General features: G+C 38.0%; 1 protein-coding gene across 2 annotated transcripts in view; it reads right to left on the reverse strand.

Annotated features, from left to right (window-relative positions):
• The window catches only part of frmd3 (FERM domain containing 3), a 57,529-nt gene that overhangs the window by 17,415 nt on the left and 13,124 nt on the right, over positions 1 to 26,990 (reverse strand). Inside the window, exons 4-13 of one of the 2 annotated variants that reach the window (XM_077562546.1) lie at positions 19,613 to 19,717; positions 19,087 to 19,129; positions 16,774 to 16,852; positions 14,799 to 14,896; positions 10,367 to 10,490; positions 8,229 to 8,316; positions 7,146 to 7,234; positions 6,914 to 6,977; positions 6,675 to 6,710; positions 1,374 to 1,462 (exon numbers count right to left, since the gene is read on the reverse strand). In XM_077562546.1, the coding sequence (XP_077418672.1) occupies positions 1,374 to 1,462; positions 6,675 to 6,710; positions 6,914 to 6,977; positions 7,146 to 7,234; positions 8,229 to 8,316; positions 10,367 to 10,490; positions 14,799 to 14,896; positions 16,774 to 16,852; positions 19,087 to 19,129; positions 19,613 to 19,717 (815 nt within the window). The remainder of the gene's footprint in view (positions 1 to 1,373; positions 1,463 to 6,674; positions 6,711 to 6,913; positions 6,978 to 7,145; positions 7,235 to 8,228; positions 8,317 to 10,366; positions 10,491 to 14,798; positions 14,897 to 16,773; positions 16,853 to 19,086; positions 19,130 to 19,612; positions 19,718 to 26,990) is intronic. The other variant, XM_077562548.1, reaches the window with a different exon arrangement.

A 26,990-nucleotide genomic window follows, 5' to 3' on the forward strand; every position in this document is an offset into this window, starting at 1 on the left:
CATTTAGACTTCTTAACTCATTCACTGCCATTGACGGCTATAGACGTCAAACATTCATTTGAACCATTTCTATAAAATTTTTCCACTTTTGTTAACAAGAGTATGAAAAACTAAAAAAAAAAAATTGTTCATTTAGAACACATAAAATTATTGATTAATCTTGAATTAACTAGTGAAGTCATGTGATTAATTACAATTTAAAAAATGTATCGCCTGATGCCCCTAATTAAAAAAAGAAGACGAAAACATTATTAAAAATTAGGGGCGTCAGACGATTAAATGTTTTAATTGTAATTAATAGCATGACTTCAATAGTTAACTCACGATTAATTACAAATTTTATTTCTGTTCTAAATGCACAATATTTTTTTTTTTAGGTTTTCATACTCTTGTTAACAAAAGTGGGAAAAAATGTGAAACTAATATAAATAGTTTAAATAATTTTTTTTATGTCTCTAGCCGTCAATGGTAGTGAATGAATTAATATAAAAATACATATAGCAATTTATGGACGGACGTTGATGCTAACATGTTGGCTTGGCTTGCAGTTTTTCATGCATGTAGCGCCTTTTCCGAATGAAATGTCCACCCTTGTGCTTTATTTTCCATTCCTGACACTTCACTTTGGCCTCCAAGCAATCAGCTGCTCCCCCACTCAAGTAGTGTTTGCCATTCAGCGAGGCTGCTGTTGGCGTGGACCAAAGAGGCATGAAAATAGACTCAAGCAAAGCCACAACTATTCGGGACATTTTTATAGAATGACAAAAACTTTAATTTGTTCTTCTTTTTTTTTTTATTAATCCAATTAGATTTCAGCTTCTTTGTGCTGTACAGTAATATCAAGCTAATGCATCCATGGCCGTCAGTATCAGTAGTGGTACCCAACATAACTATATAACTATATTAGCACTGTTTTCCTAGCCATTCGGCTTTAAAATTCATCCTCACAAGGCCAGCAAGATGGCACTCAATGACATCAGCATAGTTCCGTCCTCTGATTGGTTGGTCAGAGCAAAGTTTTATAGCTTCGATTAACAAAATGGTAAATAAACATTTCTTAAGTGTTTTATTTATTTATGTTTTTTGCCGTTTTGCTAGATAAATATTGATACTGAACCATTCTGGATGACGTATGTGGCATAGATGTATGCTGTTGTATTTTTTATATATTAATGACAGTTTCCATAATGGCAATGTGACAGTGGAACTATCAAGAGGTGGATTAAGTAAGGCACGACCGACAATGTAATAAAAATAAAAAAATCAGAATTCCTCATTAAAAAAAAAAAATCTAAATAAATTGCGTTCAACATTGAAGGCTCCACTGTACAGTGTGCGTGTGTGTGTCTTGTGAGTGTGTGTGTGTGACGCACTTGTAAAAGGCCTGATTTTCCACCCCGCACTTCCACAAGTGCTTACATGCTGCGGGGGTCGAGGTGTGAAACGTCAACACCAGTTTCTTCTGCACACAGAAAGCGCAAAAGTAGAGAAAGAGAGGTGATGAGTTACGGCAGAAAATCACTGCGAGATGTCAATACAGTGGACCAGGCTATTTGCGGGGATTGAGACCAGACCCAACTACAAATTATTATTACTTTTACCACCCACCCCCCCACCCCAAAAAAAAATTCTTGCATTAAACGACTAGAGATATACAACCAAAAGGTGTTTTCCATGAAAAATGGGTGTTTAGTAAAATAAATATAATAATAATAATAATAATAATAATTATTATTATTATTATTATTATTACTATATAAAATTGCAAACAAGTGAGTAAGTAGGTGCTGAACTGCAAATAATCGAGGGTCCACGTACTGCACAAGCACAAAGAGAGAGGAGCTGTGCAAAAAAGAACGGCTGACAGCCACAATTGGAAACATCGTCGTTAAGTGAGGTCCTAATGGGCCTGAAAGATGGACATGCTGCTGTAAGTGCAGCTTTAAAGTTGCTGGTAATATGAGAAAATCAATCGATTCTGCTCAGTGCTGCATGTGGAGATCGATGAAACGCACTGACAGGCATGACGTCACCAGCCACTGCCTTCATTTAAACATTCTCGTTGCGCTACGACAGCGAGGGGAAGCTAACTCATTATTTGTCATTTTCAAGTTAAATGCAGAAAAGAATAGAATAAAGACGTATCTTTCAGATGAATACTTGTGGGTAGTAATATGCTAAAATAAAATTTCCAAAACGTTTTTTTTTACTCTTTTAGTCATTTTAGTAAGATACGTTTTATTTCTGTAATTAATCTTGACACTTGTCTTCAGATGTTTTGTTTGTAAATGCTTTTAAATGTACTTTTAATTATGTTGACACACATTGAGTTACATTGTGCATGAAATGTGCTATATACAGCAAATAATGTAATCTTGCCTTACCTTAAATATTTTTTTGCAAAAAATTGTATTTGTCAGAGTAGATTCAATGCAACGTATTTTATATTTTTACCTGCGTCTTTTTGTTATGAACGTTTTTCTCTGATGCATTGAGCTACATCTCACTCGCTACTTTTATTTTTACAAGCGAAGTGCACATTACGTTTGCGCATGCGTGGGGGGAAAAAAGAAGCGAGGCTACCAACTAACAATTCATTTGAATGGCGGAGATTAGAGTGATGGCAGTCTTTGCGTAAATGTACACCTTAAAGCTTGCAAGTCAATCCTTGAAGTCAGTAAACCACATGTTATGCTTAAACCACATGCTATACATGTTTAAAACACATTCAATAAAAAACAGCAACTTTCCAACAGTTGAAATGTTATAAATCAGAGCTCATTCCATTGGATCCAATTCATTTTCAATGACCGTATGGTAGTTTAGCTTACCCACAATGCACCACATCGCTACCCATAATGTACATCAGTCGAGCTGCGCACTTCACTTATTGAGCCATTATTGCTTGGACGCTGTCACGTGACTCAGTTTCACCAATCCAACGCAACGACTAGTGATATTCATTTGACCAATCAAAAGAAGCCAAGGCAAGTCACATGACCACACACGAAGACTTGTCCTCACGCAGAGGAAGTGGCTAATTATTTTGAAACCTGGTAACAACAACAGTGAGAAGAAAGTTAATTAAAGGCAATTTATTTTGGCAGAATTTTCCTTAATATGTTATTTTATTAAAATTAAATTAATTATCGTTTCAATTAAAGTGATATTACTACTCAACCCACTCTTAGTCGAGATCAAGATTTAGTTCCATGTGATTTTTACATGTTGGGGCAGTCCATTGTTGCACTCAGCACTACTTTTTTTTTAGCTTGGGTGCAAGTGCATCTGCATGTTAGTATACGTGGATGTTATTTATCATTGTTCATGAAATATTGATATATTTGATGGATGTTTGAGCTTTGACCAGACTGCACTAAGCTTGTAATGGTGGGAACCATAAAACCTTAAATCACACTCCTGCAAAATGATGAAAATGGAGATAGCTTACTCACATAACTGTATGCATTACACTCACTTTTCATTTTGATCATTTGGATTTCTTCTAACAGTAATAGTTTATTTTATTTTATTTAACTGCAATTGATTATCATTCCTTTACTGTACTGACTTAATTTTTTCTTGCACTTGTGTTTATTATTTATTATTGTTGTTGTGACTTGCGGCTTTGTCCCATTAGGTGTCGCCGCAGCAATTTGTTTGACATGGTTTTAACATTTCCTTACACAGGTCAGGGATTGGGATAGACAGAGGCTCAATATTGGGGCACTGGGAATGGAATCCACATCGTCTGCGCAAAAGGCAGCATAATATTAGTATTAGTACACGTTTGCATAAAGTGATTTGCTCAATGACTGAAAAAAAAAGAAAAGGCTTTAAATCATTAAGTGGCCCAGAAAAGCCGACGTAAACTATTGGCCTTCCAAAAGTGGCTCAGTCAGCCTGCTTGCAACCACTCCACTCTCATCTCCCCCCCTGTGTCACACATCACTTTACATTAAGTCGTTTGGATTTACACACATGTGCCGCATTGACCATGTGTGTGCGTGTTCATGTGGGCAAGTGAGTTTGTGTGTGTTAAGGTAACCGTGCCGTCCTTGGTCCCACTTTGGATTTAAAAAAAAGAAAGAAACATGGCGGTATATTTCACCTCTAATATGCACTATGGTGATAAAATAAAACCATAAAAACTGTGAATGGTTGATGAAAGCATTTAAAAAAAAAAGAGACTCAAAGTGGGACAGTTTTATAACAAGTGGGGGCAAACATTGATGAGGTCATGCGGTGACAACACACACACACGTTTGTTTTACTATCTTTGTGGGACCATCTCATTGACATAATGCATTTCCTAGCCCCTCCCCTTAACCCCAACCATCAAAAATGATTGCCGACCCCATATTCCTTACCCTAACCTCAACCATAAAGCAATTTAAACCTAAACTCTAAAACCAAGTCTTAACCCTAAAAAAGAGGTCTAAACTTGTGGGGCCCAGCAAAATTATTATTATTACATTTTGGACAAATTTTGGTATATAGTGAACAGTACGCACATAACAGAAGATGAAGCTCAATACTTTTGTGAATCTACACTTGAACTCATCTGTGATACTCTTTATGCGCTCCTTAGGTGCTGCTGGTTTGGTTAGCAATGCCAGAACTCTAATAATTTTACCACAATAGAAAAGGGGGGGGGGGGCATTCATTTGAGGAAGGTTTTTGTTGTTCTTAATTGAATGAAGCACATAGTGACTAATTGGGGCACGGCATGTTTGAAAGGCACAGCCATTACTTGAGAAAATGCAGAGTATGGAAAACGTGGGATTACTCACTGGCCACTTTGTGTATGACTTATAATGCTCACCTTTTGCACCTCCAATTGCAACTTGCATTGTTAGGAATATTATCATCGGGTGTATCTAAATCTGTGTGCACATTGTATTTTCTGAACATACCGACAAACAGATGGCAATGAAATGAGCTACAAACACTCCAATAATACATGAGAGAACAAACTAAGACACTGCTGTACAGTAATTCCCCGCAATGACCGAGCATTGTTGCAAATATTTGACACCCCCCTAAAAATGTTCCAACGGTGAATATACCACACAGATCCCATCATTTAAATACATCTTACAACTTGGCTTATAGATGATTTTCTCTGGAAAAATTCACACTGCAAAGACTCTCGATAACTTCCGCCAAGGCTAAACTTAGCTCCTCCCCGACATAAAAAGATTGTCTCTGTCAAGTTGTATCACTTCAACAAGCTAAATTGATACCAATTACTGTACTTTCCTATTTAGCGAGTGCTTTGGTGACATCTTGCGGCGTCTTAGGGCGATTGAAGAATTGCGAATATGTGAGTTTTCAGCGAAAAACGAGGGGTTGGTAACAGATTGAGAACATGCGGGAGATCACTGTACGCACCCAACAAACAGACGATAAACAAACAAAACTCCTCTTAATGTAACATGAAGGGCCTGTGTGACAGTGGATGTATGTGATGTGATGGCGGTGCATTGAGGGAGATCATATCATGAAGATTAGAGTACAACAGTGAATTGTGGTGCCGCCCGCCCGCACGCCCGCCCGCCTCCTCGTGTACTCACCAGTGACGACTATGTTTACAAACAGAGAAAAGAGACAGAAACACAAAGATAAAACTAAGCAGCCGTCATCACATTGGATTAGCACAGATCTAGCGGTTGGCTGACCGGCCAACACATTGGAGACCAAACCCGGCTTTAGAACCAATCAGCGATGCGAGTCAGTCTCCAATGTCAAACACAATCAGCTGCAAAATGAAGAGGCAACTAAGTACGAATGTGAGCGAGGCATCAAAGCTGTTCATGAAAAGTGTACCCAAACACAAGACTGCTATTTAAAATCACATGAGTGAATGATGCAATTCAGAGGGAATTTAGTAAAGCAACGCCACTGGAAGCGATGAAACAATAGGAAAGATTGATGGCTGCTATCAATATTATTATGATAATGTTCATTGAAATATCTCAGGGATTTACAAATGGGAGTGGCACTATTCAAACCAGCATGTAGATGTGCAAGAGTAAAAAAAAAAAAAAAAATGCTCCAATTATCACAAAAAAACAAATGCAAATTAGTGGGGTAAATGCAAATAGATCGGGGAAAAAATTCGTCAAAAAGACAAACATTTTAGAGGAAAAATATATTTATTTTATTATTATTTTTTAGGACTGATACTATATATATATATATATATATATATATATATATTTATATGTATGAGAAAATAAAAAATGATGATGACAAAAGCACAAAATAATAAAAAATAATACAAAATTTAAGATTTTTTTTAAACACAATATAAAATCAGTTGAAAAACAAATATATTAAAATAAAAATACAATGAAAAAATAAGTGTCAACCGCTAAAAATAAAGAAATTGCAATCAATGTTTTATAGCACGATGACAAGAGCATCCAATTGGAGTAACTGTCTGAAATATTATCACTGCTTATTAGTAAACTCTATTAGCAAACTCCAAACTATTTCATCCCTATCATAGACCTAATACTTGTACGTTATCAATTTAAAATAGCAGAACTATTAACAAATATGTTTTCGGGACTGTGAACGTGTCAGTGAGATTATTGTGGTCTAGAAGGTGTCTTGTGTTTGGGTAACATAGGACCACATGATAGGAGTGAGGAGCTTAACACACCCACCATCCTGTTACAGTGTATCCTGCCTGTTAAGGAGATCTGAAACAGTAATACACAAATACAAAGTTTGTGTGTGATGGGGCATAAACAGTAGAGTTGTGTTGTTTAAGGTTATTCATGGAGAAAAGCAAAAAGGACAGCAGAAAGGTCACACGATACACAGTGACTGTGTCAACACGGCGATGAAGTTTCCAACTTCATCTGGACACATGAAAGGAGAAGATGGAGGTCGACGTACTCACCTCTTTTTGAATGCCGATGACGTAAAAAGTTTTTCCTTCAAACTTGAGCTTACTGACGTCGGCCCTGGATAAAGAACATGTGAGAGATCAAATCTAAGAGCTGAGAGTCTGAGAAGGCAACCTTTTAATAATATTATCCATTTGTTTTTATAGTTTTTATAATTCTTAATACACTCACATTCACACTCACACTTTTGTGAATAAGACACAATGTATCCATACTTTTCATTACCATTTGAGAAGATGGATCCTCTTGTTTCCCTGGAAGACCACAAAACCGGTCGCTGTGAACCCAAGGAATGCTGTGGAACCAGTGAAGTCCTACATACACACACAAATGCCACCATGATAAACAAGCGACGAACATGGGACACAGCATCATTAACTCATTTACTGCCATTGATGGCTATAGACGTAAAAAAAAAAAAAAAAACATTTTAACTATTTCTAGTAGTTTAACATTTTTTTCCACTTCTGTTAACAAGAGTATGAAAACCTAGATTTTTGTTTGTTGTACATTTAGAACAGATATAAAATTTGTGATTAATTGGGAATTAACTAGTGTAGTCATGCAATTAATTACGATTAAAAAAAATTAATCGCTTGACGCCCCTAATTTTTAATAATCTTTACTTTATTTATTTTTAAAAGAAAAGATTATTAAAAATTATGGGTATTGGGCGATCCTTTTTTTGGATCGTAATTAATCGCATGACTTCACAAGTTAACTCACGAGTAATCACAAATTTTATATCTGTTCTAAATGTACCCCCCAAAAATCTAGGTTTTTATACTCTTGTTAACAAAAGTGGGGAAAAAAATTTAAACTAATAGAAATAGTTCAAATATATTTTTTTACATCTGCAGCAGTCAATGGCAGTGAATGAGTTAAAGGGAAAGTACACCTTAAACATTTCTTGACAATAAAATGTTATATGTGACCTCACTAAACTAAACATGACATTCTGATTAAGATAACGTTTGTGGAATATGAGTTATGCAGCAAAATCAAGCCGTTTTTATCAATCTCAGGCGGCGGCCATTTTGCCACTTGCTGTCGACTGAAGATGACATCATAGTTGCTCAGGGCTCAGGCAACGACCCAATCACAGCTCACCTGTTTTTTTTTTTGCTGATTTTGATCAAAACTGATGGATTTTGCTACTTAACTCATATTCCATTAACGCAATATTAACCAAAAAAAACGTATTTAGACTAGTGGGGCTGCATAGAACATATTATTGTCAAAAAGTTTATTTTGGGTTGACTTTCCCTTTAAGACCAGATGGGCTTAATAAAAAGTAGGACAAACTACCTTGCATGGGTGAGGGTCAACTCCGTACGTTTCGAGGTTGTGAGCCCTTTGGAGCATGTTGAGTTCCGCTAAGGCAGCACATTGGCCCCTGTGTGAGGGAGAAAAGACTCAGAGACATTATTAAATGCGCAAATTAACACAGAGGAGCTTGAGAACAACACAGTATAGTGGTCAGATATTTTGCAATTTGACCTAAAAAGTGCAAAAATGACATCATCACCTGAATGTCTGCACTCAAACCTCTATATCCCACTAAGGGGCCAACGTTAGCAATGCTAGCGAATGTTGATTTCTCGTCAGAGTTTGCCAGGGCTCGTTAACTTCGCAACATTCACTAAACATTCGCCAGCCGAATTCAGTCAGAAATCAGTCAAATTCTCTCTCTATTTCTTAAGTGTGCTTCCTGACATTGATTGGCGACCGGTCCAGGTTATAGCAAATCCAGCTGGTCTAGGCTCCAGCTTGGATAGTCAAAATAAACAACGCTAATAATAAACTGTGCCTGCAGCATGTCAACTATGAATCATACAAATGTGCTGTGACTTGTTTTGGCGTCACATCAAAGTCATCATCTTCCAATGATCGACTTGCTCGGGTCTCAAAGTCAATCCAGTCGCAAACATTTGTTTATATGCAAAGAGTGGAAAAGGCTAATGATAAGAACGCGCTGCACCGCAAAAGCCACGTGCGGCGATTACTGTCATTTGGACCCGATGGGGCAGACTGAGGCCGTTGTTGTCATCGTGTGCCCCTGGTTGGTGACAAATGAGGGATTTGTCTTTGATGCTTCAAAGCTCAGAGTGTGACAAACCATGCGGGCTACAGCTCAGCTATAAACAAACACATCCTGCAGCAGTGGGATAAGAAGAGCATCTGGTGAACTCACCGTGTCTGTGCAGGGGAGACAAGGAGAGTGGCGTGTAACGGTTTACTTCGCAGGATACATCACAAGCACTATAGTCACATGTGCAGTGGATCCAAAAAGAATCCAAGTTCATTTTTGGGGGGTCAAAATTCTACACAGAACAACTGATAAGGACAATGTGAAAATGTACTATTTACAGACTTTGCCATGAAGCCCGAAAAACTGCACCCACTGCTCACTACTGTTTCCAATACTCATCACTGAAATGTTTCTACACCTTAATTCCACCAGGAGTAAATTCCCTTGACTGGACATGATTTGAAAAGGTACACACAAAGGGTCCTAAATCAAGCATTGAGTTATTGAAAGAACTTCTAAAACAGGACTGTCTTGAGACACAGATCTGGGGAAGGGTACAGAAACATGCCTCTATAATCTGTACTTTTCTTTTCTTTACTAGATCAGGAGAGAGGTGAGTAAGACCCCTGTGACTCTGTCACAGCCCCAGCTTTCCTCTGTGGAAAGAGAAAAACCTTCCAGAATCCAGAAGGACAACCATCTAAGCCAGGGGTGCCCAAGTATGGTCCTCGAGAGCCCCTATCCGGCCTGTTTTCCATGTTTCGCTCCTCCAACACACCTGATTCATGATCAGGATCGTTATCAGGGTTCTGTAAAGTTCGCCGAGGATTTGATTCAGCTGTGTTGGATTAGAGAGACATGGAAAACAGGCTGGATAGGGGCTTTGGAGGACCGGACTTGAGCACCTCTGATCTAGGCAGTAACCCAACCCAAAAGTTGAGGCTGCAGTTGCTAGCAAAGGTACGTCAAATTACTGAGCTGGATTTTACGACTTCAGACGTTTGTTGGATCTAAGACGGAGATCATTCCAGAAGTTCAGGATTGTACCATTTCCGGTGCATTCAAATTTAGAAGACTTGTTGTCAATTTGTGGACTTTGTCTAAAAACAACGCTGACAATCCAGAATTCACCCTGAAGACCTTCTTGCTATAAGGCAACAGTGACATTTATATCCAACACAGTGTCAAAAGCAAATTCCTGATTCCAGCGCCATTTCTTACACGCCTTAAATCAAATTTCACACCAACTATAAATAGCATCTTCCCTCCAGTCGCTTCCATCCACAACACATCAGCTCTTCTTTTTTTTTAGATTTTCAAGTGTGTTCTCCAATTTTCGTTTAAGTGCGTGTACAGATCAAACAGCCAGTAAGAAACATGTGACACAGACATGATCATGCTCATTTTTTTTCACCTGAGCTCAGTCTTGTGTATGTCCATGATTTTCCTCTCCAGTTTAAGCGACTGTTTGGGGAACAGCCTGAAGTCTCTGATGTAGTCGGACGGATGCTCCTCTGGGTCGTAGTCTCCCAGCTCGGCTGAATGGAGACAAAATGTTTGAGGTGAATACACTACGACAAAGGTGTCAAACTCAAGGCTCGCGGGTCACATAAGTGGTAAGAAAATTAATGCAGGAGCAAATATATAATATGACAACTGATTTTTAAGGTTTTCAGCACAGAACACATTACGTAAGGGTAACTAGTTGTCACACTCGTACTCAGTACAATCCGTAAATTTAATTCTAAAATAATTATATTTGGTTCCAGTCTAAACAAAGTCAACTTTACACTGTGAAGAGAGTAAAATATTATATATAATAGGGTGACCAAAATGTCTTTTGGGAGGACAGGCCATTTTCCTACGTCCTGTTCGGGTGTTTTATAAATTCATGAAAATGTCCGGTTGGCATTTTTTGACAAATAGGAGATGAAGTACACTGTGTGGTTTTTTTTTTTTTTGGGGGGGGGGGGATGGGAATGGTCACCCTAATATCTAATTTCAAAAATAAATAAAAATAAAAACTCACTCAAGGTTTCAGGTACAATCCCAAAACCTTCAGGATGGGAGATGACCACTCTATCACTTGAGCTATGCCACGCCTACTGCTGAATAACATTGCAGGTGTGTCCAAAAGGAGCCCAAAAATGGTCGGAGGTCTGAGGATTACACCTGACACCAGCAATATTCTGACATTTCCCATCTCTGTGATCATTCTTCAACCCTTGAGTGATTAAAATATTTTTATTTTGTTTTAAATTTGAGTAAATTTTTTTCCACAAAATTTTCCTGTGTAGTCTGTAAACAAATACAATGCAGCTCAGCTTCTGACATTATGGCTTGCCATATGAAAAAAACAAAACAAAAGCAAAACTAGATTTGTACAAATGAAACTTGTAGTGGAATTTAAAAAGCCTCTCCGGAGCACTTCAACTGGAGCCAAATCAATAATAAATGGCATGATTGGTGGTTTATAGCACAATAATTCAGACTATTCAACTACCCAAAGTGAACTGAACAGTGATCTTTTAAAACCAAGATATGCACTGAACCGTCAACACCACATATTCAATTCAACTAAAACTTTAATTCCCCATCAGACATTTTGGACAATTGTTTTGCTTCCAACTTTTAGTGAACAATTTCTGTGCCCCAGTGCACAAAACAAAGTCCATAAAGGCCCACTTAATGTTTTTGGTACGTAACAAGCCCATCAGAGAGAATGTGAATGTTCTGGATGAATGGACAAAAATTCCCCATAGACACACTTGGATATTTTCCCGGAAGAGTGGAAGCTCCATATTTTCTTCCTTTTCCACTTCCTGTAGGCATAATGAACATGTGTCCCAATATTTTTGTCGATATTGTGAACTTATAATCATTAGGAACTGTAAGACAGCCACACTTATAGCAGTCACTGCCATTTTTTCATTATGTTCATTCTATATCAACTGCACTGACACAGAATGGAGTGATGACACTGACCTCACAATTTTCCACTGAATATAACCAATTCCATGTTTTTTTCCCACGCTCCCATGACACATATTCCAATTGTGCCACTCAGAGGAAATCATTGAAATTGTGTCAATTGAACCATGTAGTGTAAATCCAACCTACTACATCACACCACGTTTTAAAAGCTGTCATTTTACATACATTTGTGTACAGTTAACAATGACATTTATTTTGGAGTCCAATCAGTCATAGGGGTCGAGTCATGAGTTTGTCAAGTGAAGCGCGAATATATGCGGGGATGACTGTACAGTATAACCCCTATCTGTAAACACATGAAATGTCCCACATGCCTCTGAAATCCAGTGTTAATTACAAATCAGTCTAATGATGAAATCAAAGCGTTGCCTAATTAAAACTAATCCGCAGCTGTGAAGTCATCACCCTAAAGGGGCCTGTCCTCATTACATTGTGACAGTTGGAAGTGAGAGGACTCTGTGCTTTCACACGAGCCAATCCCGGAGCACTCGGCCAGACGTGTTCACTTTGAACAGAACAAATCCCGCTCCTGATCCACGCACACGTTCCTCTCAACCATGAGTTTGCGCTTAAGTGTTTCTTAGTGGCGCGTGGAGTCGTGGACGTGTTCTGTGTGCGATTCGTACATTGTGTAGTGTGAGTTAAATTGAGAATTTAGCAGCATTTTGTACATAGAAAAGTGAATTACTGTATTGATTAGAACCTCCCATTTTTCCAGCCTCAACAAGGGCTGCTCAGAGAAGGTGAGACAAGAAAAATATAAACAGGAAGTAAGTCATTGAGTGGACTTCAAAGCAGTCAGACTCCAACATCCACGTACCGTAACGGGTAATTTCTACTTTTCCACTTGTCTGACAATCTTAAAAAGTGAAGCACATATGTGATGCTTTTGTCCAGTTTCTGTCTAAGTGTTGTGTCCAGCCTTGGTTGCCCGCTCTGACTCTGTCGTTTGGTGTTCCACAGGGTTCAATTTTGAGGCCCCTCTTGTTTCCATTGTATTTACTGCCACTGTGTTTCATCTTAAGAAAGAATGGTATTTCCTTTCATTTCCTTTCCATGGCTTTTGACTCCGCATGAGACTCGTCATTGTTTTAGTATTTTATGGTTATTAATTGTAGTTGTAAAAGGGAAGTCAACCCCACCCAAAAAATATTGCCAATAATATGTTCTACACAGCCCCACTAGTCTAAATATTGTATTCTGGTTAATGTTGGGTTAGTGGAATATGAGTTAAGCAGCAAAATTCAGCAGTTTTTATCAATATCAGAAGGCGGCCATTTTGCAACTTGCTATCGAGTGAAAATGGCATCACAGTTGCTCAGGGCTCAGTTAACAAACAATCACAGTTAATCTTCAGAAAACAGGTGAGCTGTGATTGGTTGTTGTCTGAGCCCTGAGCAACTGTGATGTCATCTTTAGTCGACAGAAAGTGGCAAAATGGCCGCTCCCTGAAAACGGTTGGATTTTGCTGCATAACTCATATTCCAGGGGTGGCCAACCCTGGTCTACGAGAGCCACAATCCAGCCTGTTTTCCATGTTTCCCTCCTGCAGCGCAGCTGAATGTAATGATCAGCTAATCAGCCAGCTTTGCAGAAGCCTAATAACGATCCTGATCATGAACCAGGTGTGTTAGGGGAGAGAAACAGGGAAAACAGGCTGGATTGTGGCTCTCGAGGACCAGGGTTGGCCAGGGTTGGCCAGGGTTGCACTATCGCAATATTAACCAAAATACCGTATTTAGACTAGTGGGGCTGCACAGAACAAATTACAGTAAAGAAAATGTTTGGCTTACTACAAATAACCTGGCCGATTTGTCCATTTCAAAACTCCAATGTGCCCTTGAGCATGGATGTTTGCCAACCTCTGCTTTAGACACATTTCATTGTCTGTGTACTATAGCCAAAGATGCTAAAGCTAATTCTCTACAGGAGTAGAAAACACATCCTCGCAGAGGTTGAACTGTTCACTTCCTGGTAGGCCGAGTATTATTGTTAAGAATTTTTTGGAGGGTTGACTTCCCCTTTCAACTTTTATGGTTATTAATTCATTACTTTTAACTGTCTTTGTTTTTGTATGTCTAATTTTTACTCCATGTACAGCACTTTGTATCCAGTTAAAGTGCTCTATAAATAAAGGTGAGTTGAGTTCATTTTTAATTTATTGTAAGTAAACTTGCTTGAAACGTACTTTGTATCCACGTACATATTATGGAAACTAGATCACAGAAATCTGCAGCATTTAGCGATCGCTTTTTCAGGGTTCTTATTACACTTTAAAAACAGTTGGGTCAAAAATAACCCAACTATGGGTCAAAGTTGACCGATCCCTGGGTGAATTTAACCCAACTTTGAGTCAAGAAATGGGTATTTTAGTGTAAAACAACTCATAAATATTGGTCAGATCCTTTACTTAGGTAAAAAAAAAAAAAGTGTGTGGGGGGGGGGGGGGGGGATTTTGTATAGAACAACCAAGAAAGTTGGGTCAAATTGACCCATAAAGTGGATCGGTCCATTTTTGATCCATAATTGGGTTACTTTTGACCCAACTGTTTTTAGAGTGTACATTATACAGTGATATCTGGGTTCACTATGTTTCACTCAAGTAAACACGACCTGTTCTGCCCCCATGGGTGAGATGCAACACTCAGCACTGCGACCATATAAAAACAGATCCCACAAAAGGATGCTGCAGTGGAGGCAGCGCTCCTGATGTGCAGCGGGAGAACTCCGCATCATCACCGATGAACAATACACAGCGCATGCCAAATGCCAAGCCCGGTGTGATCTCTGGTGACACCTGTGTGAATGCGTACTACTGTACACTGAATTATTGATCCAAAACTCGGCCTCACCTTGCAAGATGCACGCGCCGAGATAGGCGGCTTCCGCAAAGGGACAGAGGAGGCGGCCATGGTAGACGTCTCTCTTCAGCTGGAGGTACAGCAGGTACCTGCAGATGTAAAAAAGAAAAGAGAATCAAAATGCAAACGCTGATTAAATATCATTTGCATTTGGTTCACAATGTTCACGCTCTCTTAAAAGTTTACGACTACATAGGTTTCTATGTATTTGACAGCAAAACTGACATGTCAGGAATATTCATCACTCTCTGCTGTCCTGTACAAAGAAACATAAATAGTGTACATTTGCATTTGTTTTGATGCTTTTCTGTATTAATTAGCTGAAATCAAGAGCGGAATGCAAAAAACAGTGAATGATGAAATACAGATTAATTATCCCGCAACACATCCAGTGACCTCAAATCCAGCTAATATGAAAACATTGTCACCATATTCTTCAAACATTCATAATGCAGCATTTCATGACTGAAAAGAATGTGATGCTGCGATATGAAAACATACACACTTGAGGCGGGGGTAACCCCGGGAATGGCTTGAAATTTCAACGTCTCGGAGCGTGTCGCGTTACCAAGGAAATCAGAAATGACAGCGGCGCCGCAGTCAGGGGATGTATTTGTTGCCACGGTTACTGAGGCGGGGCTAACTGGTCCATGTGAATTAGATGAAGCCTGGAGGAAGCAGAAGTACGAATATGTTCTGACTCCAGCACCGGCACCATCGTTCATACTATAGAAGGATATTGTGGTTTAAAGCCAGATCAGCCCATTCTATCTACACAAAAACATCGTTTTGATCAGGCAGAGCACGGAACACCCTTCATGAGTACATGGAATCACAAAAGATCAACACTTTCTTCTTTATTCCTTGTTAGTTTTGGATCTGTTACATATTTTACAATGATAGCGCTAAGGTCTTTTTCTTTTTAAGTAAGAGTTCTATTTCTTTTGGGGTAAATCAATATCTATATCCATTTTGTACAGCGCTTACCCTCATAGATGAGCTGGAGGCTATCCCAGCTGGTCATCAGCCAATCACAAGTCACATATAAACAAACTTTACCATTCACATTCACACCGATATACAATTTAAAATTTGGAATGATTGATTCTGAATCCGATTACTTTATTGAACCCTAACCTCCCCCCCAAAAAGCAAATATCAGTCACAGAGACTGAATGGGAAGCCAAGCTTGTCACCTTTCAAGGCCCGGAATTTTTTGGTTGAAAAGAAAGAAAAGAAAAAACGGGGAGGGAACAAAAAACACAAGGCTCAAGTTCTTTAAAGGGAGGCACAGTATGAGCCTGGAAAAAACACCACAGCACATAAAGCCACACAATAAATACATTACAACAGAACTCTAAGACTTGAACATGCGGAAGGAGTGCATGAAACCCATGCAAGCACAGGGAGCCCAGATTCGAACCCCCAGCCTAAGAACTGTGAGACAGATTTGCTAACCGCTCCCCAATGCCATCAATATCACTATCATATTTTATGTTATTTTGTTGTATAAATTTCATCTTCTTCGAGTGGAAAATGTTTGTATTTTTATTTTTAGCACGATACGTACGTAGCTGGCATAGATTGAACAAAGTATTTTTTTTTGTAATAAATAAATAAGATAATTTTCAGACCAATTAAGTGAAATTGATAGTTTCCTACAGCACACCTGATGATCTCTCACTTGGGAATCACACCTCTACCCTATACAATGGTCCCAACATTCCACGGCGTAAAAATACAATTGTCTATCTTTTTCATACTAACAATGAGTTGTAATTATAACTTACTGTGTTAGCATAGGTTAGTGACAGACTATGGCGGACTCCGAGGAACAAAATTCGAGGACTTGAATTCAATTCCAATTTGTTCCTGCTCATTTGCAGGCAGTGTTCCCATATTTCCCCAGTTACCAAGGAACCAATCACCAAGTAGAGCAGTCATTGTGTAAAAAGGGTTCTTCTACCTTGTGAGCTCCTCTTTAATCTTCATTGGCTCGTGAGGGTAAAATTTGACTCTGAAGCACATGGTGAAGGGCTGCAGAGCTGCGGAGGCACACAAAACAAACACACATACATAAAGTGCATTTTCTTGATTGGCGTCAGGGTTATTCTTTCAGATTTCTGTCTTTGTCATTTCTGTTTCACTTTTTTATTGCTATCACAGTAGACATTGCTTCCTTGTCGCTCATGTTGCAATTGGCTCAAATCCAGGGGTGGGCAACCCTGGTCCTCGCGGGCCACTAACCTACATGGTTCCCTCCCTCAACACACCTGATTCAAATGATCAGGATCATTATCAGGTTCATATGGAACTTGCTGATGAGCTGATCATTTGAATCAGGTGTGCTGGAGGAGGGAAACATCTGAGGCCCCTTCCAGACGGAAGCAAAGGCGGCTTCGTTCCTCAAACAAATCTTGTACACTTGTAAACCTCGCCATCGTGTTGAAGAACGGCCTGAACGGTAAGAAACTTGCGAGGATACATTAAAACTGGCTTTCGTGTGAACGGGGCCGAAAGCATGCAGGATAGTGGCTCTCGAGGACCGGAGCTGCTCACCCCTGCTCAAAAAATGCAAGTAATTGACACACCCATAAAAAGGTTTATAATTGCCCATGTTAATAGTGGTTTGAACCGCAAATATACTACAAGCTATAATCAGAAAACACTTTTCAAACTCATTACATTACCTTTAATTTTTGTTTTATTGCTCACAGATTACTTGGTTTTAAAAAATGCACACGAAAAATTATGCATGTCCATGCCCATTCATCGATGACATTCCGTAACTTCCCCTAACATTCCAGACTAAAATGAGCTCCCAGCCTCCCCTTGCATTACAAAATTTGCCTTTCAATCGAGATGTATTACTTCAATATACTTCCTTGACACCAATTACTGTACTCCTTTCTTATTTAAACAGGACGTTGGTGACACAGATTTAGAAAAAACACAAAAACTGAACAGAAAGAACAAAACAAAAAAATGTGTATGTGAATTTGTGAATAGTGAACCATGAACAGGATAAATCGGTATATTAAATGCAATTAAAACAGAATTGAATTGAATCACATCGTTCCATAAAAAAAAGAGAGTAAAAATAGCAAAGAAATGGGAGCAGTTCTTTTAAATGGGACCACCATGAATTTTGGCAGATTTTGCCTTTAAAGGGGTGATCATGTCACTGGGGGGGAAAAGAAGAACCCACACATAATACATAATACATGTTAACGAATATGAAAGTCGAAGTGCTCAAACCAGCACCCTCAAAAACACGAGCTGCTTACTGGCTAAGATGTTTTTTTTTAAAGCAGAGTTGGCACATGTATGCAAATGTGACGTCAATGTCCAAAACAGAATACGTCACGTCCTAATTTAGGAGACAATTCCGCCACAGGGAGAGGAAGACACGTCAGGACGACTCTTCTTTTTCCTCTCTCTCGCCTTCCCTGTCAACACAGCTCCTCGTCTCAGTTTTCCGGACGTTCCTTCTTTCTTTGGCCACATTATCTATCCATGTCTTACATTTCCTCCGCCGCTATCTCAATCTCTCTCTCGCTAATTCCCTGGCGCATGTTCCACCGCTAATAGCCCCGTTCCGTTATCAGTTTATAGCAGAACAGGAAGAACAGCACGGCCATTAAAAGACGCCAAGAAGACGGGAAGGAAGAGAGAGAGGACAGTCAGAAAAGAGGGTTCTTCCTCACACAGCGACCGGAGGCGTTTATTTACTCAACTGCAGATGGAGGAGGCAACTATTGTGGGGAGACCTTTTATAGTATTTCGTTTTTTTTTAACCATTGTAACTCATTCACTGCCATTGACGGCTTTAGACGTAAAAAAAAAATCATTTTAACAATTTTTCTCTTAGTTAAACATTTTTTCCACTTTTGTTAACAAGAGTATGAAACACTGAAAAAAGTTTTTATTGTAGTTCAATAAAAACATTATGATTGAAGGGTATGCGTTCATTACAGTAGAGGCATTTTGATGTTATCGTTCCATTGGGTTTTTCCAAATTTCTAATTCAAATTGAAAATAAATCTAAAGAACAATATAAAAAGAAATGCAAATTAAACTAAATATTAAAATATATTTTCTAAATATAAAAAAAATATTTTTTAAGGTTATTTTTTTGTGGTAGTAATATTGGTTAAAAACTGCTTGAATGTAGTAAAAGGATGTGAACATCTTTTTTACATAACCATACTGTATTTTATATCCCCATATCTGCTTAATCACATTCATCCATGCAAATGACACAAGAAGGTGCACTTACATTTCATCTGTCGAACCACAGCTTTATTTGGCTCCAGCCAATGCTTAAAAAAAAAAAAAAAAAGCTAAATTCAATATTAATGTTACATTATTATGCATTGTTGAATATTACACTTTCAAAAACTCAGCTCCACAAATCATCATTAACATCAAAAAACATTCCAAGGCTCTCCTAGTTGAGATGAAATATCACCTCAACAGCTGTTTATCATCACAAGTGCATCATTTTAAGCAATGATATAGCACTTGGCAATGCAGATCCTTCTGGATATATTCAAGGAGAACACTTTATCGTGATGGCAGCCTCTTTTCATTTAATTGTAGGCTTAAAATGCTCATAAAAATACAAACACATCAAAAAAGATGGGAAATGGCAACACACACATATTATACACTGTATATGTACAGACATACAGTGTATATGTATAGTGGCCGAAAATAAACAAGCCTAAGCTATAGGTTACATCTCTCTCATGCACATGTGCATATAAGATGCGTTATTTTAAGTGAACGAGTGTGCAGTTTACCCTCTGTTTCTCTGGATCCACATAGCGAATACCAAAGTAATCCTTCTCGAGGAGGTTGTAGTGATTACACACATGGTCGAACAGGAATTGGCCTTTGGTGTCTCTCTAGAAAAAAAAATTACAGAACAAACAATCAACATTTGGATTTATTGTGCTTTTTTTTTTTACTCTTTCAAACACTTCCCAGTTGTCTTGATACCATGTGACATGACATACCAAACATCCAACCACACACAAGGTCTATATGTTTTCAATTAAAAGTTGAACTATGTTATTATTAAAGATGCCAAACGATTAATTTTTTAAATCAGATTAATCACATCTTAGATATTTGATTAATCACGATTAATCGCTTAATTAAAAAGGCTTTTTTACCAACATTTTTTGTCCACCAAATTTAAAGAGCGCCTGTCATGCGTTAATATTATTTTTTACATTAAATGTTATGAGGACATCTTCAAAATTATTCATTCCTTTTTCTAATCAGTTAATTACTTGCATAATTTAAAATGGGGGAAAAAAAATAGTTTGACATGAACAAATATTTTGAATGTCATACACAAATATTTATTAAATGCTTTACTTTAATGCATGTAGTTAGTTATGTTTGTTGCTCAAACACAACCTGTGCTACCTTTAACATAACCATCCTCTGTTAAGATAAAAGATAATCTGTGGTCAAAATTAACATAGCGATTAATCTGAGTTAATACATGATTAATGCGATCTTTTTTTGTGTTTAATTAATTAGTTAATTAACGAAGAAGAAGCACAACAAATAAATAAACATAACTGGCCAAACTGTATGCAGGATGAAGTAAAATAGTGTATACAGGTGCTGCAATACTGGTAATGGCAGACGTCCACAACGGGGCAAGAATATTTCAGGTGTGAGCGTGACCTCACGTCTGGCCATGCGTCTTCAAGACTAACGCCGACTTCTTTCATCACGGAAGTTCTTTTTGGCTCTACATCTAAACGATTGCTATCAAAGCTGACAAATCCCAAAAATCCACTTCTCTTCTTTTTGCTCGGCTGCTTTGAAATCCCAGCCAACAATTCCCTGCTGGCTTCAACTCCGCCGTGCAGTTTTATGATTGTAAATAAATGAAACCAAATCATAATGACAATAAGAAAAGCATCAGCAGCATCTTTGCGGTGGTGATGCATATGCTGAGGTCAAGTAATGCCAGTAAATACAGGCCGGATGTTCAGTCCATAAAGGCCATGCAGACACACAGAGCGATCAATAAACACTCTGCCACGCAGTCAGTATCTACTCATCATGTATTCTGCACGTGCGCACACACACAGACACAGTCAGGGGAAAAATGTAGCACGTAGTACAAAACAGCACAGATAAATGATTCAAGTTTGTGAAAACGCATTTAAAATGACAAAACACACTAATTTACAACTTATCCAATATAAAATTATTCACAGAACATACATTACTCAATATATGATGAAGAAAATGGGACTCTCAGACTCCGACATTTGTCTCCAATGTTTACAAAACACTACAGACATTTATGTTCATGCTTTATGGTTATGTACTCCGGTTATGTATTTCTGGACTAAAGTCTTAGAAAAACTTTCCGCTATTTTGGACTGTAGAATACCTTTATCTCCAAACTTGTGTTTGCTAGGTGACCTAACAACAACTGACTTACCACATAAACAATTTCAATCTACACTTGTAGCCCTTACTATCGCAAAAAAAACAATTCTTGTTAACTGGAAAAATAAACAAACTGAATATCGACCAATGGTCTAACCTCTTCATAAATCACATTTTAATGGAAAAAATATCTGCCTCAAATAAAAACCAAATATCAAAATTTATAGAAACATGGTCTACGTATATAGAATTTTTTAACCTAATTCTGGTTACTTAATTCTGCCTGTTAGCGAGAGCCACTACATCGTGATAACTTACATTGATGTTTCTGCATTTGGCAATTTATTATTATATTATATTATTAGTATTGGATTTTTTTTAATAGGTTTTAGGTGAACTAATGAATACACACACGCTCGCACGCACGCACGCACACACACACGCACAAATCATACTCACCCACATACAAAAAAAAGAAATAATAAAAAAAATTATATATATATATATATATATATATATATATATATATATATATATAAAAAAAATTAATAAATAAAAATAAAAAAGGAGAGCAATGATGGCATGTCAAATCGAATGAACAATACTGAGCTCTCCAGGAAAAAAAAAAAAAAAGAACACAGATAAATGTGTTTAGAAACTGGAAAATGCACACAAGCGATACTAGAGCGCAAACACCCGCCAAAGTTGAAAGTTGAAGCTGAAACACTGCAATAGTGTTTCAAAAATTTTGGAACGTAGGGGGCAGCCAAGTGGCTAGATCAGTTTTAGCTAATATCATACGTCATGGTTATCCCTTCCCATTTTCTAAATATACAGCCTAACCTGCAGACGATGTAGGAAAAAAAAGACAGGTGAGGCCTGCTGACTGTGTAACCCTTATTTTGTGAAAAATAATGATCACATTTCATGTGTTCATCAGACCATGTGGCGTTGCAGCTGTTGCTCATCAATCGTTTGGTGGCAAAGCCCTCATTGAATATTCAACTCCGATTTAGCGGGGGTGTGCCTGCAAACCGCTAATCTGGCAGGAAATGGCGGCGTTTATAAATCAAAGGTGGCTAATTGATTTGAAAAACACAAAGCCGTTGGGCTGTCCTGTCGAATGGGGAGGGGGTACATCCTTAAGAAAAGTGGAGGAAAAATTGTGATTACAAGACTGGTGATGAATGGCCCACATTAAATGGTGTCGGGGTGGAGCTTGAATTTGTACTCTCTCTACCGCTTATAGGCCTGTGGAAGAGATGAAGACTACTATCCATGTTGGCTGTGGGCAAAAAGTGATGGCTGATTTCTTGTTCAATTTCCCATTGAGACTTTTCCGTACATCATGTTATGATACACCCACCCAATTTTCATTTTCAATAGTAGAAGTTGGTGTCGGGTCAACATTATTGATTCCCTTACCCTTTGGAATTGTGGTCTGACAGAACGGTGCCGGGTTTAGCAAAGCAGCCCCAGAACATAATTGAGCCTCGTAATCATGTGTGAACTAGTTAGCTAACAAACTAAATAACTAACTATAATTCAAAGAAATACATTGACAAAAGCAATGATGGATTAAAAACTACAGGAATTTAGCAATGAAATTCAGGCGTTGCTTTTGAATTGAGGTCAGAGAGGATGATGTCGCCTTGAACCCAGATCCTAACTGAACTTCGTCAACCTGCTCAACTCACTGACCTGAAACTGACAAAATATATTTGTGTGGTCTGACAGACTTGTGCCAGATGCAAATAGCAATGACCAAAATATGACCTCAGATGAATAGAAATGTTTCAGTTTTCAATAAAAAAAAATGTTTGTTTGTTTTTTAAAAACATGAATGTAAATTTGAAACTATTGCAAACAAAAACCTGTTTAACAGCTTGGTAGTTATATAAACCACAGTGAGCAGTGGACATACTTGTTTAAAAGATTAAAATGCAAACTGGTTAGTGGTGCACCTTTTTCGCATGACACTGCAGCATGATACATATTTTTCTGTCAAATCTGTCAATAATAACCCTGACACTGCCATTTTGTCACCACATGTGTCCCTATAGCAAATCAGTGTAGGCAACGTGTCCTCTAACTGCTCAATAACCTGCTGATGGAGGTTGAATTTGTGCTCAGTTAAGCAGGACTGATTGATTTGAGTCCTCCGGGCATTTGCTGAGATTTACTCGCTCACCGGGACACGCACTCACACAAACACACGTCAAAAGAAAACAAAAACACACGCAAAGCTCGAGCGCCCGTTTTGCATTCACATAGCAGGAGAACTTGGAAACGTTAAATGCAAATTTACCCTCTAGAGAGATCAATTTGGCAAATTTAGATTTATTTCCCACCATGTTGTCTTTGCAGTCATTTCTTTCCATGTTTGGTAATGGGCACCAACAATGCAGAAATTGCAACTATATTGAATACTTTATGCTCTTTTAATTTCAAAACTTTAATAGATGAGATTGTGCAGGTTTACCTAATGGTTGAAATCTTCGTTGTGAAGGTTCTGGAATTGAGTCTCTCATTAAATTGTGACAGATAGATGCCGTCGGCACAGATTGTGCACCTACTATTGTGACTCGTCCCTGTACATACAATTAAGCAAATTAATAAAAAAAATAAAAAATCAATTACGGTAAGTCAATAGAAATTGATCCTGACATTTCTATTGGAAGCTACAATTCTATTGAACATTGAATGTACCAAATATTTTTAGCTTTTAAAAGCTGTTTTTCAAATTACATATGTATCTAATAATGATATTATTATTATTATTATTATCATTATTATGTAATTTACATAAATCACATACCTATCATATATGTATAAATTAAATAAATTATTCAATAATTTATTTAAATAGATTATTTTATATAAAAAATAATTTATATAAAAATAAAATATTAAAATATTAAAATTAATTATTTATAATTAATCATTATTATTATTATCATTATTATTAGACTAGTTGTTGATGCAAAAGTCAAATGTTTGACCATTTTCTATTATGTTAAATTAAAAAAAAGTACAATAAAATATTGTTTTGTCATCTAATGAGCTGTCTCCGTCCACATTTATGTATTTTTGCTCTCATCCTCATTCTCGTCAGGACTTCTTCCTCAGTGACAGAAGTGTTAGGGGGCTGTGAAATCGGAAAAAGAGAGGAAATGCATCCACACGAATGCTGCCAGGAAGGCCGCAGACGGATCATGGAGTCAAACTCGTCCTCGTCCCTGGGGCAGACACTTGAGGACAGACAACAGAGGCAGCGTGAGAAGCCAAACAAGCCGAGAAGATCGAGACGGCGCTAAATAAAGAGGATGCTTGGCTCACAGAGGAAGATGGCGTTTAAGAGTCTATGTCATGTCCAACAAGAGCCAAATCCATTTTTTATATTGTCAAAGGCCTGGATATTAAAAATTTACCCGGTCAGTCTCTACATGAGCCTCACTTAATGATGGCAAAGTGCCCTTCTTTCTGGTTCACATACACACACTTAAATAGAGCCCGCGAGTATGAAGTGCCTTCAGTTTAACAGGAGCAAGGTACACGTGCAGCATGTGTGTGCGTTTGTGTGTGCCCCGACAAGCTTTGTGCAACCAGCCACGTCCACGCCAAGCGGTATAAAATAAAAGCACTTATGCCATCAAATATTCATTTGGGTTGTCCGTCCTAATTCCGCAAAAACTCACAAAACATCATGTGTTCATGCTGGAACATGCATGACCTCCCACCACACACATTTGCAATAAAAAGTCAATGAATGCAGCTTTTGGCCAAGAAGGGAATAGAAATACTGTAGATTAACTGCAAATCTATGTGAACAATTAAAAAAAAAATGAAAAAACAAAACAAAACAATTTGAGTCAAAAAATGGACCGACCAACTCCTGGGGCTAATGTGCCCCACTGCCCCAACTTTGGGTTGTTTTGTATCCAAACTCGCAAATTTGGCAAATTTGTGAGAAAAAAACTTAATTTGGCAGATTTGTGAGAAAAAAATAATACACATAGCGTAGGCGTAGCTTTAGTCTGGACAAGGTGTTGAATTTTGTCCACCAGGAGCTAACGTAAGGATTCATTGGTGGTTAATGGAAAACTCTTTATAAAATGAAAAGGGAGGATGGAGAGAGATTTCCTCTTATTTTCAACTTTACTGAACCATTATCAGCTGACTAACACTAACCAATCAGAAGCAGAAGAAGAAGAAGAAAAAAAAAGAAAGAAGCTAGCATACTTTAGGTACATGCAAGTGAATGACGGAGAACATTCTGGAAACAAAAATGTACAAGTAAATATACATTTTAACAAATTCACTTAAATTCTTAAACTTAAATGCTTAATATGATATGGTTAAAGCCATTACTATCTCCATATTTGAAAACCGGACCACAAAGTAATGGGACAAGTTGTTTTTTTTTTTGCAAATCTGCCATTTTATAAAGTCGCAAATTTGCAACTTTATAAAAGTTTTTTTTCTTGGAATATTACCCCCCAACTTAAAAAAATTGACTTGTATATTTATACGTGGCCCTAATACGCCATTGTACAAAACAACCCAATTTGTCATATAACATTTCAAAACTTTTCCTCTTTTGCCATCACGATGCCTTTCAAGGCAAACAAAAATAAGAACAAAAAGAAAGAAAGAAAGAAAGAAAACAGCAGGAGGTTCACCAGATATGCTGCAGTTGTGTAAATTATTGCTTATGTGACACAAAACTTTCCACAGCTCAGAAAATATAGTCACAATGGGTTTCGGGCATTAGGACCCTGGGTCGTGTGTCCCACTTAAAGTGCCGCTGTTGTTTAATTAATACGCATGTCAGCTCAATTATGACTGGTCCTTATCCACTTTAGTTGTTTCTCCTCATGGCACGGCCCAGCTAATTGGCTCAATGTACAGCTGAAAGTTCATAAATTATAAAGAGGGTTGAGGAGGGCAATGTTGACGGGAGTTTAACCTTAATGATATTCAGTGTGGGTGAAGAGAGATTTTTAAAAAAAAAATAACGTGGAACAATTCATTTTACTCTTAAAGTCAAGTGTATGAGCCGGCTTTGTTGACTTTTCTCGTCTTATTAACGTGGACAATCACTCTAAAGCCTGTTTGTATTCAGCTGCGGGTCGATGGCTGCGACTTGAGCAGAATGCGTCAAGGAGGCAAATCAATACGTCAGACGCGAGCACTTCAAAAGTCAGCAGCAGCCGTTTTCCTGTTGCCTCCGCATCTTTGCCTATTTCACGGTAGCCGTTATCATTGCAATGTTAAGACTTTGTTCAAGGGTTGATGAAACTTGATGCTTTTGACTTTTTGTTTGCAGTGAGTTGGAACGTTGGAAGCTAATTTAGCCGTATAGCAAAAACGACGCGGTGCAAAGTGACACACAGCAAAAGCTCTTTTGAGCCACCCACCGCTTTATGGAACTTAAAAGTACCCTTCACATTATATTTACTCATTTTTCTGTCAGATAAACTTTTTCTTTGAAGAATATTTGACTGCACTGACAAGAGTTTGTCAAGTCTAAGTGGGCCACTCGCTGGCGTTTGGACCATTTGAAAAGATTAGAGTCCAACCGAGGATGCGGGATGCGACGCCAAGCTCAGGATCAAACTGCAAGGCGCCGGGCTGATATTATGGGATGTTTCCTATCCACGTGATGGAGACTCGCCATGGAAATGACCTATGATTGCCCTCCAAAAGTAAGAAAATATGAAGATGATCCCTCTATTAATGCTAACGGCTTCCATT

This window comes from Vanacampus margaritifer, chromosome 3 (assembly GCF_051991255.1).
Source record: "Vanacampus margaritifer isolate UIUO_Vmar chromosome 3, RoL_Vmar_1.0, whole genome shotgun sequence".
Lineage (NCBI taxonomy): Eukaryota > Metazoa > Chordata > Actinopteri > Syngnathiformes > Syngnathidae > Vanacampus > Vanacampus margaritifer.